The 15,274-nt window shown below is 37.3% G+C and overlaps 1 protein-coding gene across 3 annotated transcripts in view; it reads left to right on the forward strand.

The window, feature by feature from the left end:
- Positions 1–2,450: 2,450 nt before the first annotated feature.
- Positions 2,451–15,274, forward strand: part of eda (ectodysplasin A) — a 59,196-nt gene continuing 46,372 nt past the window's right edge. For 2 of the 3 annotated variants that reach the window (XM_056456963.1, XM_056456964.1), the window contains exon 1: positions 2,451–3,019. In XM_056456963.1, coding sequence (XP_056312938.1) covers positions 2,702–3,019 — 318 coding nt within the window. In that variant the 5' untranslated portion in view covers positions 2,451–2,701. The remainder of the gene's footprint in view (positions 3,020–15,274) is intronic. The other variant, XM_056456962.1, reaches the window with a different exon arrangement.

Raw genomic sequence — 15,274 nt, forward strand, 5'->3', positions numbered from 1 at the left:
GCATAGTGACAGATACAGACTTGATGAAGCTGAAATACAGCTCTTTAGTCAAAAAACCAAGTAAGTTTATTTGATGTATTTGTGGTGAAGTTTATTCAAGCCTTTCTGAAATGATGAGTCTCAAACAAATGCCATTTGCAACACACACACACACACACACACACACATATTAGCATTTACTGACACCATGTGGCGGTGGTTAAGAATTACATACTGATATTACTGTCTTTATTACAAACATGCTGTTTTAAAAACGTTTTAAACGTATAAAATTACAGATCGTTGTCATAAATATTTTAATCCTAGTTTATTAAAAAATGTTCTGTGGATATGTGTATAAATATTATTATAGAAACATGGCGCCTGTCAACTTGGTGGGCGAGGAAAACCGCACTCCTACGTCAAGTTGCGGTGGGCCTCAAAGTTCAAAATCACTGGGATGGGTCCTATTTTAAGGTCAGTAAATTTTAAAAAAACAAACTTGTGTTTTTTTCACTCCAATATGACAGTGAACACATTATACACACAGTTCTGTACAAACAGCTTCCAAAAGTTGACTTTAAAATGAATTTTGAGGCCCATCGCAACTTGACGTAGGAGTGCGGTTTTCCCCGCCCACCAAGTTGACAGGCGCCATGTTTCTATAATAATATTTATACACATGTCCACAGACATTTCAGTGCCTGACTGTATGATGTAAATGGTTACAGGTATGCAACACTATTCAAAATATATTGTTTGTTTGTTTTTAACAGAACAAAACTAGTTTGCAGCAAGTCTAGTGTGAGTAAATAATGATAGAATTTTCGTTTTGTTTTCTTGGTGAACTAGCCCTTTAAAGATGCATTATAACTGCTTAAAATGCCATTGGTTTTGCCTAAAAGATAAAAATCTATGTCAAAATATAAGCGGAAATCAATACTTGTAAATTCATAATTCAGACAAAAATATGAAGTTAACCACCAACATAAATGGTCTATATATTTGAGAAGGTCTCACCTTGCAGAATACAACATCACAGTTTCAGCCCAACAGATCTTGAGCTTATCCTCATAGAGGGACATTGCTGTTTTGTTAGTATGTGGATGATGATGATTTTTCTACTAATTTGAAAATCTTGGTTGTGTATGAACGATGAACGATGATCAAGGGCTGTTTTATAGCAGGAGCGTGTTTAGATTGACTTGATCACTTTAACGCTTCTTTCATTTATTGTTCCTCAAATTAGATTGCCTGATGAAGCTATGTAATATCCAATAAAGCTTCTATGGCAATAAACATAATAATATTTTGCTAATCTCCACAGAATAGAAGTGCATACCTGGAAGATCAGCAGTACTACAGTATATTGCTTACTCAATGTGTTTCCATGTGTGTTTACAGTACTGTGCAGGATTTTTCTTAATTAATTTAAAAAGTTTGTGTGTGTGTGTGTGTGTGTGTGTGTGTGTGTTACACTTTATTGGAAGAAACACTCTCTTTATTGGAAGAAACAAATCTGGGTGAGCCGGTGGGCAGTGTGTATTCTTGCAACAATGTTAATCTATCCTTTCCCCTCCTTGATTTGTTTTTAACAATATTAGATGAGAGCAACAAAACTGCTGCAAACTGCCAGAGAAAGAATAGATAACTACACAAATATTGTCTGTTAGTGGTGTCCATAGTAACCAATTACTCATCTCCAACAACACCCTGCAGAAGAGTTTTACCACCGTAATAAATAACTGTGTATTTTGTAGTTAAATGAATATGGTGTGTGTGCTTTGTTGCTTGACAGTATGATAAATGTGTGTAAGCTGGAGTGCATGTATGTGTATAATTTTGCTGTTTGAAAAGCATCGAGAGCTCATGTGTGTTTCTCTGCATGTGTGTGTCATTTGATGTTTTTGTTTGATTGGCAGTCCTGTCCTGCTTTTAACACTCACTCTGCTCTGATTCTCAACACATGCCACAATTACACTACCAGTCCTCTGTTCTAACGCTTTAAAGATGTGGAACTTCACACACTTGCACGCTCACTCACTCTCACCGAGTAACCCCAATGTACAAACATGTGGCTAGCGAAAGTTTGACAAGAAAGATCATGAATTGCGGGCTATCTTGATTTAGGACCAAGTTTTAGGGTCCTTGAGGGGTCCCTTGTGGATCTTCAGAGTTTAATGACGTCTATATCTGATAACTAATGTGTAACATTGTAACTAATCATTTATGACGCATCAGATGTGGTATGTAGTAGATTTATAACGTGCTGGGGAGTCGCTATCGTGTATAATAATAAAAACGAATTCGGAAACTCTGTTGACTTCATCAGCTAACTCATTTACAGATGGTTCTTTTCAGGGATTGCGAAATGGGAACTATTGGATGTAGCGACGGATGGAACTATTGTGTAATCTTACGCGTGACGCTATTGTTAGCGCTAGAGTGATTTGCGTGCGTCCGCGTTCTCTGGTGAATGTCGTAGTTGTGTGGAGCCTAGCGCTCTTTTCCGCGGCAGGATTTTCAATGAGATGACGCCTCGACGCCAGCCAATCAGCTTCTAGGGGTCGGTCTCTGGAACTGGCCGCAGTAGGTTATCAGCGTGAATCCTCGCAGTCCGAGGTCAGGAAGCCAGATGAGCCCGCAGAGAAGCGCTTGCTCACCGCGACCAGCACAAGCCAAAAGTCGCTGAGAGGACGAGGAAGTTCGGTATGCAGAAGCAATGCTGATTGACCTGCACGCAGCCATGGTACCGAAGCGCGAGCCGGCAAAGTTGGAGGAGCGCGAGCGCACGCAGGCGGCGTGTGAGTGCCAAAGCCAATGCAACAACTGCAAAATCTTCCTGAGTTTGTTCATCCTCTCGCTCTCTCTGCACCTCGTCACGCTCTTCTGCTACCTGGACCTGCGCTCGGAGCTCAAACGCGAAATATCCCAGAAAAACAAAGATGAAGTGTCATCCACCGGGCCAGTGCCGCACTATGAAGCCACAGAGCCGGTGCTCCAGTCACCGGACACCGACCACCCAACAATAGGCGACCAGGTAAACCGAGTTATCTGTTGTTCTACACAAAGAGCAGGCAACTAAACTTCCTGTTCTCTTGTCACTTTGCTTTAACTTCTGTCATTGAGAAGATAATTTCCTATTGTCTTGTCTGCCAGATGAACAATTCTGTGTATTTTTTGTTTGTTTGTTTTCTTGAAGACCTATTGTTTGTTAGGCTCCACTTCCTTTAGATAACTGATAGTTGGTTCTGAAGTATTTGAAGTACTGCTCATTTTGGAGGGCTCACTAATTTGACACACCCATTTCAGGTCTTGGATACTCTAGCAATAAACTATGGTGTTAGTAAGTTGTGAAACATCCAAAATTTCAATAATGCAGGACCAGAATTCAGAACAAAGCAATTGTGCTTGGGTAGAATATTACCTCCTGAGTGACCTCCTGAATGATACGATATGTAATTTTCATAAGTCATAGTAGCTTTTACACGTGAAACATCCTTACACTATAATAAAACTTAAACGCAGCAATTAAATTTTCTTTTTCTTCTTTTTTTTTTGAGAACAAAGTGTTGACAAAATCACAGCCTGCAAACAATTAAGTGGCTGCTTTTTTATAGCATTGTTACTGATCAAGCTAAAACACTGATTATTTATGAAAGTAGAAATGATGGTATTATTGCGATGAGCAAACCCCAAAATTTCCATTAATCAGTAATTCTATACAATAAATAAGTTATTTTAGAACCAAAAAATATGATCAGGATTTAATTTTTTTTAAATCTATTATTTGCACATTATTTATATTATGGGCTCCATGGTGCCGCAGTGGGTAGCACATTCACCTCGCAGCAAGAAGGTTGCTGGTTCAAGCCTTGGCTGGGTCAGTTGGCATTTCTGTGTGGAGTTTGCATGTTCTCCTCGTGTTTGCGTGGGTTTCTTCTGGGTGCTCCGGTTTGCCCCACAAGTCCAAACACATGTGGTATAGGTGAGTTGGGTAAGCTAAATTGTCTGTAGTGTATGTGTGTGAATGAGTGTATGGATGTTTCCCAGTACTGGGTTGCAGCTGGAAGGGCATCCGCTGCGTAAAACATATGCTGGATAAGTTGGTGGTTCATTCTGCTGTGGCGAGACTTGATTAATAAGGGGACTAAGCCGAAAATAAAATAAATAAATGAATATTTATATTATTATTTTTTTTTAATTCACATAAAATTAGGACAGACCTCAATCTGAAGCAATCTGGGTTTAGTGGTAGTGCTCTAGGGCACATGAATTGTTCCTTGCAGAGGTTTGAACCTACAACCATCAATTTCAGTATCCTACAATGGTCTTAACCCCTAGGCATGACAACTACTATCTAGTTTATGAGCTGATCTTGATCAGTACCTAGTGCACTCTAGCCTCCGATATAGGTGAGCCTTTGTCTCCCATCCCATTCACATAGTGCGTCAAAAGCCCGGGAGTGACGCTCTTCTCGTAACTGTGAATCGTTCACCTGCAGGGGACATTTGTTCTGGTTAAACAACATCTGTCCTTTTTATGAGCTCTCTTCATCAGACGCACTTTTACTGTCAGGCGGCACAGGTCGCTGTTTATTTAGCCTTGGCTGCGGTTTGGCCCGGACTCGTGTTTGATTCCTTTGGCAAAAGGCCAATCTCGTCGCAGCGTTTCCTGATGTTCACCCCGCAGGGCTGTGCGTTAGTGCTGGATCCAGGGCGCTCAGCTCAGGGATGCATTTTATTAGACATAACTGGAGGTAGAATTACACTGACAAATTCCTTCAGTGAATGAATGAATCAATGAATAAATCTGACGTACATCTGTGGCCTCTCTGCAGTGAGTGTGAAGGTACAGAGGCATCTCATTATTCATGCACACAGACAATAGTCTTCAAAATATAGTTCAACCAAAAATCTAAATTCTGTCATCATTAGCTCACTCAAGTTCTTCCAAATCAAGTTTCTACATCTGCTGAACACAAAAGAGGATACTTTGAAGAAGGTTGAGTCAAGTGTTTAAAGTATTTTTATTTGTTGGTTTATTTGACATGGACATCATGATGACCATAGAGAAACCAAATACATTTGTTTAAGTGTTAAGTGTTGGACGTCTGTCTAATGGAGGTTTGACATTTAGAAAGAAAAGGAAAATAAAATAATTACATATACACAACATTCTAATTCTTTAAATAAAATGTCTATTTCAAGAGTTCACACTTAGCTATTGCTTGATATAAATTCCCAGGAGAAAACCCTAAGCTCAGAGATGCTTGAGTTCAGGGCTCCCACCTGGTAATGTAGCATTACAGGGGGTTAGAGATCAGGTAGATCTCGAGAGCTTAGGGGGAGATAGGGTGGATGGATGGGGGGTGGGGGTGGTTCTTCAAAAATAAAGATAAGGATAGGATGAATGGGCTTATTTATTGGAAGCTAGAATTCATCTGATTGGTCTAGCAATGATATCTGATTGGGCTAGCAATGATTGTTGATGTGATGCCAGCCGCGATCAATCATATCATGGGCTCCTTTCGAAATTAGTTTATAAAACTTCATAAAGCGTAAAGCAAAGGCAGCATGACCAAACAAACTGATAATAGACTCTGTGTGCTGTTTTGTTTTTAAACAACTTTTTAAAAACCCTACAAATCAATCATTAAGTGAGATTATTCCATAGTTGAATCAATAAAATAAGTTAAATCCTCTACTCTGTTTGATTTCACAGTTTACAGTTTATATAGAGAAGTGTTTCCCAACCCTGTCCCTGGAGGCACACCAACAGTACATATTTTGGATGTCTTCCCACTTCAGGTTTCGGAGTCTCTGCTTATCTTCCGATGAGTTGATTCAGGTGTGTTTGATTAGGAAGAGGTTGAAAATGTGTACTGTTGGTGTGCCTTCAGGAACATGGTTGGGAAATAGTGATATAGAGTGTCATTTACTACTAATCACAGAGTCGTGTTTCCATGACAAGATATGCATGATAATCACAGCTTTTGGTGAATCGTGATCTCGATTTCATTTCAAATGATTATCATGCAGCCCTGATGGGGCCGTTCATTCAGTAGTACTCATGTGACGCACAGAAATTTCCCATGAAGGCGATGAAGAGGTTGAGAGAAGAGCTTCAATGAAATCTGAACACAAGTGCTGTCAAGAGGTGCACTTAACCATGTTAAAACCAATAACGTATACCAACCGGTAATGCATCTCGACTCCCGGCTGACAACTTGTATTTAGTTCACTGAAAACACATGTTAATACCAGGTGGATACAGGGTCTTAATAAAGTTAAAGTGTATGGAGCAGAATCAAACATGTGACCCTTGACCATGTGAGTTCTTTTTGTCCATCAATATGGGATCGACAGTCAAGCTGGATGGATATGAAGGTTGTTGGCAGGCATAATTTAACAGTCATCCAAAGCTCACTGATCTCAATTTTTACCTTGGATCAGATGTGTGTGTGTGTTCGAATAGTTACTGCGTGCATGTGCGTGCATAAATGTGTGTTTGTGAGCATTGCACTGATGCGTGTCAGAAGAAGGCGTGTAACCATGACGACTGATTGATGGAAGGAGGCGTGAGTGCGGTTAGTCTGTCAGAATAAAAATGACATGCAAAGAAACCACAGTGCAAGAGAAAGTCTGTGTGTGCAATACGACCACTCTGCTGTCATGTTATAACAGCTATAATTAATGGTGTTTCCCTAGGAAAACAAAAACAACCAAAATCATTTTTGATTTTTGTTTTGGTCTGCTGTATGGTTGACGTTGCTGTTTTTGTAACAATGTAATTGCCAGAGATCATTGTGTAAGGATACGCAGTTGTACAACACTGGATATCTAATCTAATATAAAATAGGTCAGAATAAATCCATATGCATAATCAAATATTACGCTTAACGGTTATGTGTGTGTTAATGCAGATGTTAAGAATTTATTACCTAAACTGTTAATAGTTTAAAAAGTAAAAAAAAAATTAAGTAGGGCTGAGCGATATTGCAAAAGAATTATCACGATATCATGCTTCATATCATTCAATATCTATAATTACTGAATATATTTATTTTATTTTAATTTAACCACTTCGTTTTAATTTACCAACATTACCAAGGCAAATAGTTTTAATTGTCAAAAACAAAGATATTTCAACTAAATATCTCATCTCTTTATAATAAAATAAACATAAGTGTTACGGAGACTCTTAAAATAGAATTATACAAAGTGTGTGCAATGGTGGAAGTATTAAAATGTGCAATTATTTCCTCATTGTTCAAAGAGTCTGCACGTTCGTGTTTCATGGATATAGGATATCGTTGTGGATTGTGGACATCGATGATCTTAAGCGTGTCTTTATTTGATGTGCAGCAGGAAAAAAAGTCTTTCAGCTGTGCATGTAGTCATTAGTAAAGTTCTCACCTGGATCTGAGATTTTTGTGCAACCAAATTCAGCGCTGCATACAACAAACTCGCGCTCAGTCAGGCGAAGTAACGATCTCATTGCCTAAGATGTCAATCAAAATAATCAAGCTCTAGCCACGAATAAAACAATAGGCTATTTTATAATCTTAATATTTTAGATGACGACTTAGTAATTATATTATACATGGTTAATTATATTCAAGTCAATGAAATAAAAACTTTAATAAATAAAGTATGTTCGTAAGAATGTGGTGGGCCAGTGATTCCCTTCTCTGCCAGAGGCTGCTCTATGGTTTTAAAACCCTTTTCAAATTGTATCGTTTAGACCTGTATCTTTTTTTATATTAAATGTAGTGTAGTTTATTTGAGGATGTCTGATGACTACTGCACTTCCGCTGTTGTAGCTTGGCAACAGAGCCGCGACATCAACACACAGAATCTGTCGGCACAGTTCAGCATGGTTGTCTAACCGTGCTGAGAATTCCGGGCCGAGAACAGGTTATAATCATGCTGCGCCGTTCCAGTCTTAATGGAGAAACTACCACAACCGTACCGAACTGTCCTTAAAACAGTTTGGCACGATAGTGGAAAAGTGGTTAAAGTAACCTAATATTTTCATTTTTTAGCAGAACAGTTTAGTGCATTAACTAGATAATTTGTAGCTAATTACACCCATAGTATTTTTTATAACTATGGAAGGCAATGGTTCAGCATAAAGAACGGTTCAGCATGATAGTGGAAAAGTGGCTTAGGTGTACCTGGAAAATGTGCGCACATCACAACATGTGCGCGTTGTGCAAGACGCACGCCTCCATTGGAAATGACAAACTTACACCCTAAGCTTATTGTCACTGCTTCCAAAGCGCGTGCTCAGCAGCCACATTTTAATAAAACTATAGCGCTTCATACTAAAACTTCATACTGAATTTTTTTGCAATATTGACGACGATGATCAGTCAATAAATACAGAGACCGATTTTATCGCCCAGCCCTAACTTAAAGTACATTTTTTACACTGTTTGTTTTTGTATGATTCATAAATGTACTTGCACTTTGGCTTCTGTAGTTGTTGGTGTTTATTTATTATAATTTTTTTAAGTATATATATATAAAGATTTGGAAAATATTAAGAGACCACTTCAAAGTTAATATCGGTTGTCTTTATTTTACATTAGTAAGTACATAAAATGTTAGATTTTTAGTACTTATAACTTGTTTTCAGAAATTCAAATAAAAGTATTTGTTTGTTTGTTTGTTTGTTTGACTTTATTAATCCCTAAAGGGAAATATACTTCACACCTTAGTTCCAAAAACTACGAGTAAACACTTGTCCATATCTAATAACTATTACAATTCAGCACAATTCATCTAGTATGACTTTGGTTATACAATCTGATCACTGTTGGTAAAAATGTATCTTTCTCTGTAACATCGGGGTTGAATTAATCTTGCACTAAAAGAACTTGCACACGCTTAGACTGTATCAAAAAGGGATTGACTATCGTGGTTTATCATACTGACAAATTTGTCCAGCATTCAATCATGTGCATCTCTTCTATAGTGGGTAGTGCACACTCCACAACAGAACATGCCCTTTATTATAACCTATATTAATATATAGGTTAACAATTATTTATATTGTGTGTACTAATCATTTATTGGTCATAATCCCTGTCAAAGTTTATAAATACAATACTCTCTATCAGCTTTTTCCTTCTTCCTTTCTCTTGTATGTGTGTGTGAGAGAGAGAGTATGGGAAAACGCAGGGAATATTTTCCCCATCAACCTCTCTCTTTCTCTCCCAGGCATTATGGCATGTGGCCAGATCTCAGTGTGAGCTCTCTAATGCACACACACACTATTCCTTATTAAGCTTTGTAGGTATGGGATTCCTCCTCGACAGGATATTACATTAATGGATGGAGTCAGCCACACTCTAATTACTCTCCATTCAACTATTTACCGCTGTAACTAATACACACACACACACAAGTTTCTCACATGCGCTCGGTGTGTTCGCCCGAGTCCTTTGTCCTTTGAGTTAGCAGTGAGGAGTTAGCAGTAAGGAATGCACTTGGTGATCAACATCTTAGATCTGATATAGTGTTAGCCATATATCCCAGAGCGCTACACTGTCTGACTGATTGCAGAAGTGTGTGTGTGCGCTAATGAGGGATCTAAGAGCGGGTTCACCTCAGCCAAACAGGTGTTAGAGAGCTGTGCTCTGAAGAAACAGAATGTTTGCATGACTTTAATGGCTTCACTTTAAACAGCTGGATCTATTTAAGGAGTCTCAGACAACAGCCAACACACAGATGTGTGTGTGTGTGTAAGTTTGAGAAACAAAGCTTTAAAATTACACATTACAGCGGCTTAATGATTGGATGGATGGATTTGATGGATGATTGTATAGATGGATCACTAAATCAACCTGACTGACTACAGTGGGTCACACACTTGAAGGCCATTTTGTTACGTTCAGATAAGCAAGACGTATGAAATTTTGAACTATATAGAAAAGCCTATATTTTAGCCTATAATTAAAGCATTTTTTCAGTGTTGTGGGAGAAGAGCTTTTATGTTTAAATATAGATCAAGATTGTCCCATGATTCTGAGTAGACAACTTTAAATAAATGTAAAGCATAATTTACTAGATGTTCTGATAAAGTTTGATTTTCTGCAATTTCGTTTTTTTTTTTTTTTTGCCCACTGGTTAAACTGCATTATTACAAGCTTATACAGTATACAATTCCCATATAAAATATAATGCATTTGGTAAATTATCACAATTTCAAATTTTAGTTATTTTAAATTAAATGCAGTTTGCATATGTTTATTAAACCTTTGAAAATCACAATAATGCATTCAGATTGTCAGGTCACGTGTAGTTTAAACTCTACATACAAGTCTTTTCCACCAGTATTATTATTTATGTGTTACAAAAATTCAAGTTGTGGCAAATGTATTGATATAAAAGTTTGTAGTTTAGATATAAAAAGCCACTTGATGATTTAAATGGAAGTGGTCAGAATTACATGTATGTAAGTTTGACACCCAGTGGTTGAACTAGGTATTGCATTCCTGGATCGAAACACACGCAAGCGCAAGTTGTCTGATTGAGGACCAACAGGATTGTGCCTGAATATCAAGCCTAAAAGCTGATTTAAATTGTGTTCTAAATAAAAGCAACGGCACACGATTTTTTTAATATATTTTCCATATTAAAAGGAAATTTATATTTTAGAAACGGCTTCTATTTCTTGGAGCTGAACAACAGAAAACTGATAATTATCACCTCAGGTACACCTCATGTGCTTTATTCAGTGTTAAATGCTAATAATGTGAGTTCGAATGCCATTTTACATTACATGTATTGCCATACTACTGAAAGCAGAAGCAGATAGTTTACATCATGTCTTGAAAAAAAAAAAACAGTTTGAAATTAAACTTCAGAACTGTGACTCAGAGCAAACCAACACACATCAGTGATTCAGCATGTACATTTAATAATGTTAAAGAGGTTTAATATGTTTTAATTCGATTATAAACCTTACCATTTTGTGAGTGAGTGCATATTCTGTGCTACTGAATGGCTGTATTTAAATTTCTGTCGTGTTTCGTCTGGTGCAAACAGCCAATTTGCTTATCACTACAAATCCCCTCATGTAGCATGTTGTTTAGACACAGGGTTACAATGTAACCTGCTCACCTATTGTTTACGCTCGTAATATTTATATTATTTGCTAATTAATAACCACCTCATGTGCAACTCTGAGTCTACTACTGTCCACTGGAGGTTGCATTTCAGGATGCATGCTTTGAGAGCCTTCCTGACTGAATTAATGAAATGTGCGGTTTTCCGACAAAGCAAACCCAGGGTGCTGAAATATAATTGGCTAAACTGGCATTGGGTGGGTTAAATGACCAAAACAAAGACAGATGTTCCGACAGGTAACGCACAGTTTCAAAGCAGAATATCTGACTTGTTTCTCAGATAAACAAAAATGTTAATTCAGCATGGCATTTTTATGCTTTAGAAGAGTCAAAAACTTGCATACAGCACCTTTAAGGCAATAAATAGTGACAATGACAAGCAGACATTACAAATTTATACGCCAATGAAAAAACATTCAATAGATTCTTCAAAAATGCTGATTCATCCATTGATAAAACATGAATGTTAATCTGAAAAATTGTGATTTTTTTTTTTTTCAGTTTATCAAGAATCAAGCAGTTCTAATGTTCACTTTATTTCGCTCATAAAACATTGGAAATTTTAAATGATTTTAGTGAATTTGTTTAGATGGTTCTTTAAATAGAAAGCATTTTCAAAAACTTTTTTTTTTTTTATTTAAGCTTAACTATTAGTTTAGATGATGACTTCACAACTTTACAAGTTATCTAAGATAATATTAGCATTATTATTCATCTAAATCTTTTGTAACACATAATGTTTCACTCATCATTTGTTTAAATGTTTATTGTAAATGCCTTAAATGTTTGTGGCAGACAGAAATGCTGGCCGATACATCAAATATTAGCGATAATATTGAAATAATTTTGTTGACGATGTAAAATTTTGAAATATTGCATATATAGAATATTTCACACTCAAACATAGCTACTTTGCGGAAAGAATATACAGTCTCTGAGCGTCCAATATTACATGCCCCTTAAGCATTAGAGAGACGTGAGGTGATGGAGGGTCTTATTTGACACCTTTCCAAAATGCAGAATGGAGACGACAAATAGCACAGAGGAAAAAGACAGGAGAGGAGATGATGAATTAATCCTCAAAAAAAAATACACACTCTGTTATTTGTGACTACAAAACACTCTTAAAATACACTCGTCTTTAAACACTCACAATACATTAGGTCCCTGTTGCGTTGCTGTTTGTGCTGTTTTTAAAATGAATAAATGGGAAATATCTGCATGCAAAGGTAAGCATCATATCTTGTCTGTTCATTTTACTGTCACACACAAGCTTTCGTTTCATAAGAATTCGCATGATCGTGTTTTGTTTTTTTAACTGCTTAAATTTGTACTGAACATTTTGTTTGTGTATACTCTGCAACAGTAGCTGTAGTGCAAGCATATTGGTATATAGGGCTGTGCGATTAATCGAATCGCAATCGTGATTTGAAACGTTGCGATTAGCTAATCGCAAGAGGCTGCGATTTAAAATATAGTATTTAATTTCCCCTGGCCCAGAGCAAATCCGTGACTGCAGTCTGTGTGTGATAGTCTTAAGCCTGGTTTATAGTCTAGTGATCGGCGTGAACCACGAGCATCCTTGCACGTAGCCGTGCATTTATACTTCTGCACACTGTTTTTGTTGCTCTGCAATAACACTTCCAAAACACAAGCTGGCAGTGAGGTTTTTATTTTCCTCTGTGTCGAGTTTCTTCGCTAGTGTTTTGTTTTTTTCTGAATGCTACCCTAAATGTAATTGTGACTCAAACTCGCGGTGGGAATCGGCAGACGTGCAACCACTTTAATCATAAGGTAAACACAAAGCAAAACTTTCCATCTGGACCTCCTTTACGGGACTTAACACTTGTAAACACTCGCTCCAATGGGTTCGCGTGGCTCTCGGTCCCACCCACACTCCTCAGTGATACCAAGCCGACCAATCACAGAGCTTGCACTACACATCTTCATAAAGCATATAAATACCATATGTCTAATTTTTTTGAGAGGTACGTGACGGCCTTGGCGAGGCCTATGTGACCACGTGCAGGCTGCGCCGGAGCATACCCGTGTGCTTGACACAGAAGTATAAATCAGCCTTTACTAGCCAATTGAGTAAGCACAATTGAGTGATGAGTATCTTGCTAAAAAGTCAACTGAAAATATTGCCAGTGACACTCAATCTAGTAGCAAGCAACAGCAAAGTACAATTTTAGTGGTGTTTCAGCCATGTTAGTTTGCTGAGTGTTCTGTATTTTAATAATTTTTGGTTTTTATAATAAGCTCTCTAATATCCTACATAGCTATAATAAGCTATACAATATATCCCTAATTTGAGTTTACAGAAAGGTAAGGTCATTTTATTTGTGTTGTTTGCTCTAGAGAAAAATTAATGTTTCATTTTTGAATATTTAAAAATAAATTTGAATAAGTGTTTATATAAGTTAATATCTTTTCAGTTCCTTCTTTAAATAACACTCACTGCATTTTAGCTTTAAGAAGCTACGATACAGATTATTGAGCTGAAGCTTGGCTACAAAATTAAATAGCAAATCTAATCAGTAATTAGATATTTTCCCCAAATCGCACAGCCCTATCGATATATATATATATATATATATATATATATATATATATATATATATATATATATATATATATATATATATATATATAATATCATTATATATATAATATCATTATATATATATATATATATATATATATATATATATATATATATATATATATATATATATATATATATATATATATATATCGGAAATATTTGGACAATATCGAGATATATATATTGCCTAGCCGTAGCAGTCAGAATAGTATTTTTCTTTCATTTAGTAAATAAATTAATAATCACATTCTTGTTTCTGGTACTATTTTTGGTCAGTGTGTGGTTAGGACCTGTCAGTTCCAGATACCAAAGGCAGTTGCTTACAAACCAACAACCTCTGACCCTTCGAACAGGCCTAGCCACCTCAAAAACAACTGGAAACAGCTCAATGGCCTCTCTCCCTTAATAAATAAAGCTTTTGAAATTTAAAAAGGTTTTCATTGTGATTAATGCCGGCTTATATTGGTTGTGACTGGAGTCTGAACACACGGCCCCGTTTTCATCACATCTGTCCCCAAGTAACCCAGCGTGTGCGTCTGCTGTCCTGTGGGTGTTTGTTTGCTTGTCCGTGTCAGTCTGTAAAAGCCCGTGTGTGTATGTCTGACGTTGTGCGCATAATAACACCCATTATTCTAGTCCCGCTTTGGCATTTGTAGAGGAATGCTCAGTCTTTCTGTTGTGGCGTGTGTATGTGCGCAGAAGTGTCTGTATCTGTTAATATTGTATTTTGTCTCTGTTGTGGTGCTTTCAACTTTTCACAGCGGTTTGTGTTTCCTGGTGATTTCCGTCCTTGTTGACATCAGCCTCAGAATGTGTGTGTGTGTGTGTGTGACTTTTTTTGAATCCTAAACCAGTTTAATTCACCCAGGAGGTTCAATGATTGAGCGTTCCAGACAAACATTGTCTGCAACCAGGCTGCGATCTGTCATTAAGCTTCGGGGTCAAAAGGCCATGCGTGAGTGTGTGTATATTTTGACAAGGCCTCCTGTTATCACTCCATTGTAATGACTCTTCTGAATAATAGCAGTTTAGATGTTGTCCGTTAAATTAATTTGAGCACAGCTGGGTGGGTGCATTTGATCATCTGTTGCCTTTAAAGGAACCTCTGTCCATTTGGAGAGGTAGAGAGGGGGAAAGAGAAGGGAAGATGAGTGAAATCTTGACTAAACAGGACAATCCATCTCAGTGTGTGTGATATGCGAACCTCCCTGTGGTTTGAGATGAGAGCAGAGGCTCGTGTTGTTTTTGGAGTCATTACCAGCATATTCTTGATGGTCCTCTGAGAATCGTATGAAATGTTGTTCTCAATAATGTAATCCATGTGTGATAACATGCTTCTAATCTAAACCTGCTCTAATCTGGATGTGTGGACGACGTGCACATCTGTACGAGGTGTGTGTGGAAAGAGCCCGATCCAGATGAGGCTGGAGTAAGAGTGATGAAGGTGGCATCCATAATTATAGACATGTTCATTTATTTTCCAAACCTCCATTCTAATTTCTTGATTAGTGTTTTTATTCTCTCCCATGAAGCGTCTCAATCTGTTGACC

The sequence above is a fragment of the Danio aesculapii genome, chromosome 5, assembly GCF_903798145.1.
Source record: "Danio aesculapii chromosome 5, fDanAes4.1, whole genome shotgun sequence".
NCBI classification, from domain to species: Eukaryota; Metazoa; Chordata; class Actinopteri; order Cypriniformes; family Danionidae; genus Danio; species Danio aesculapii.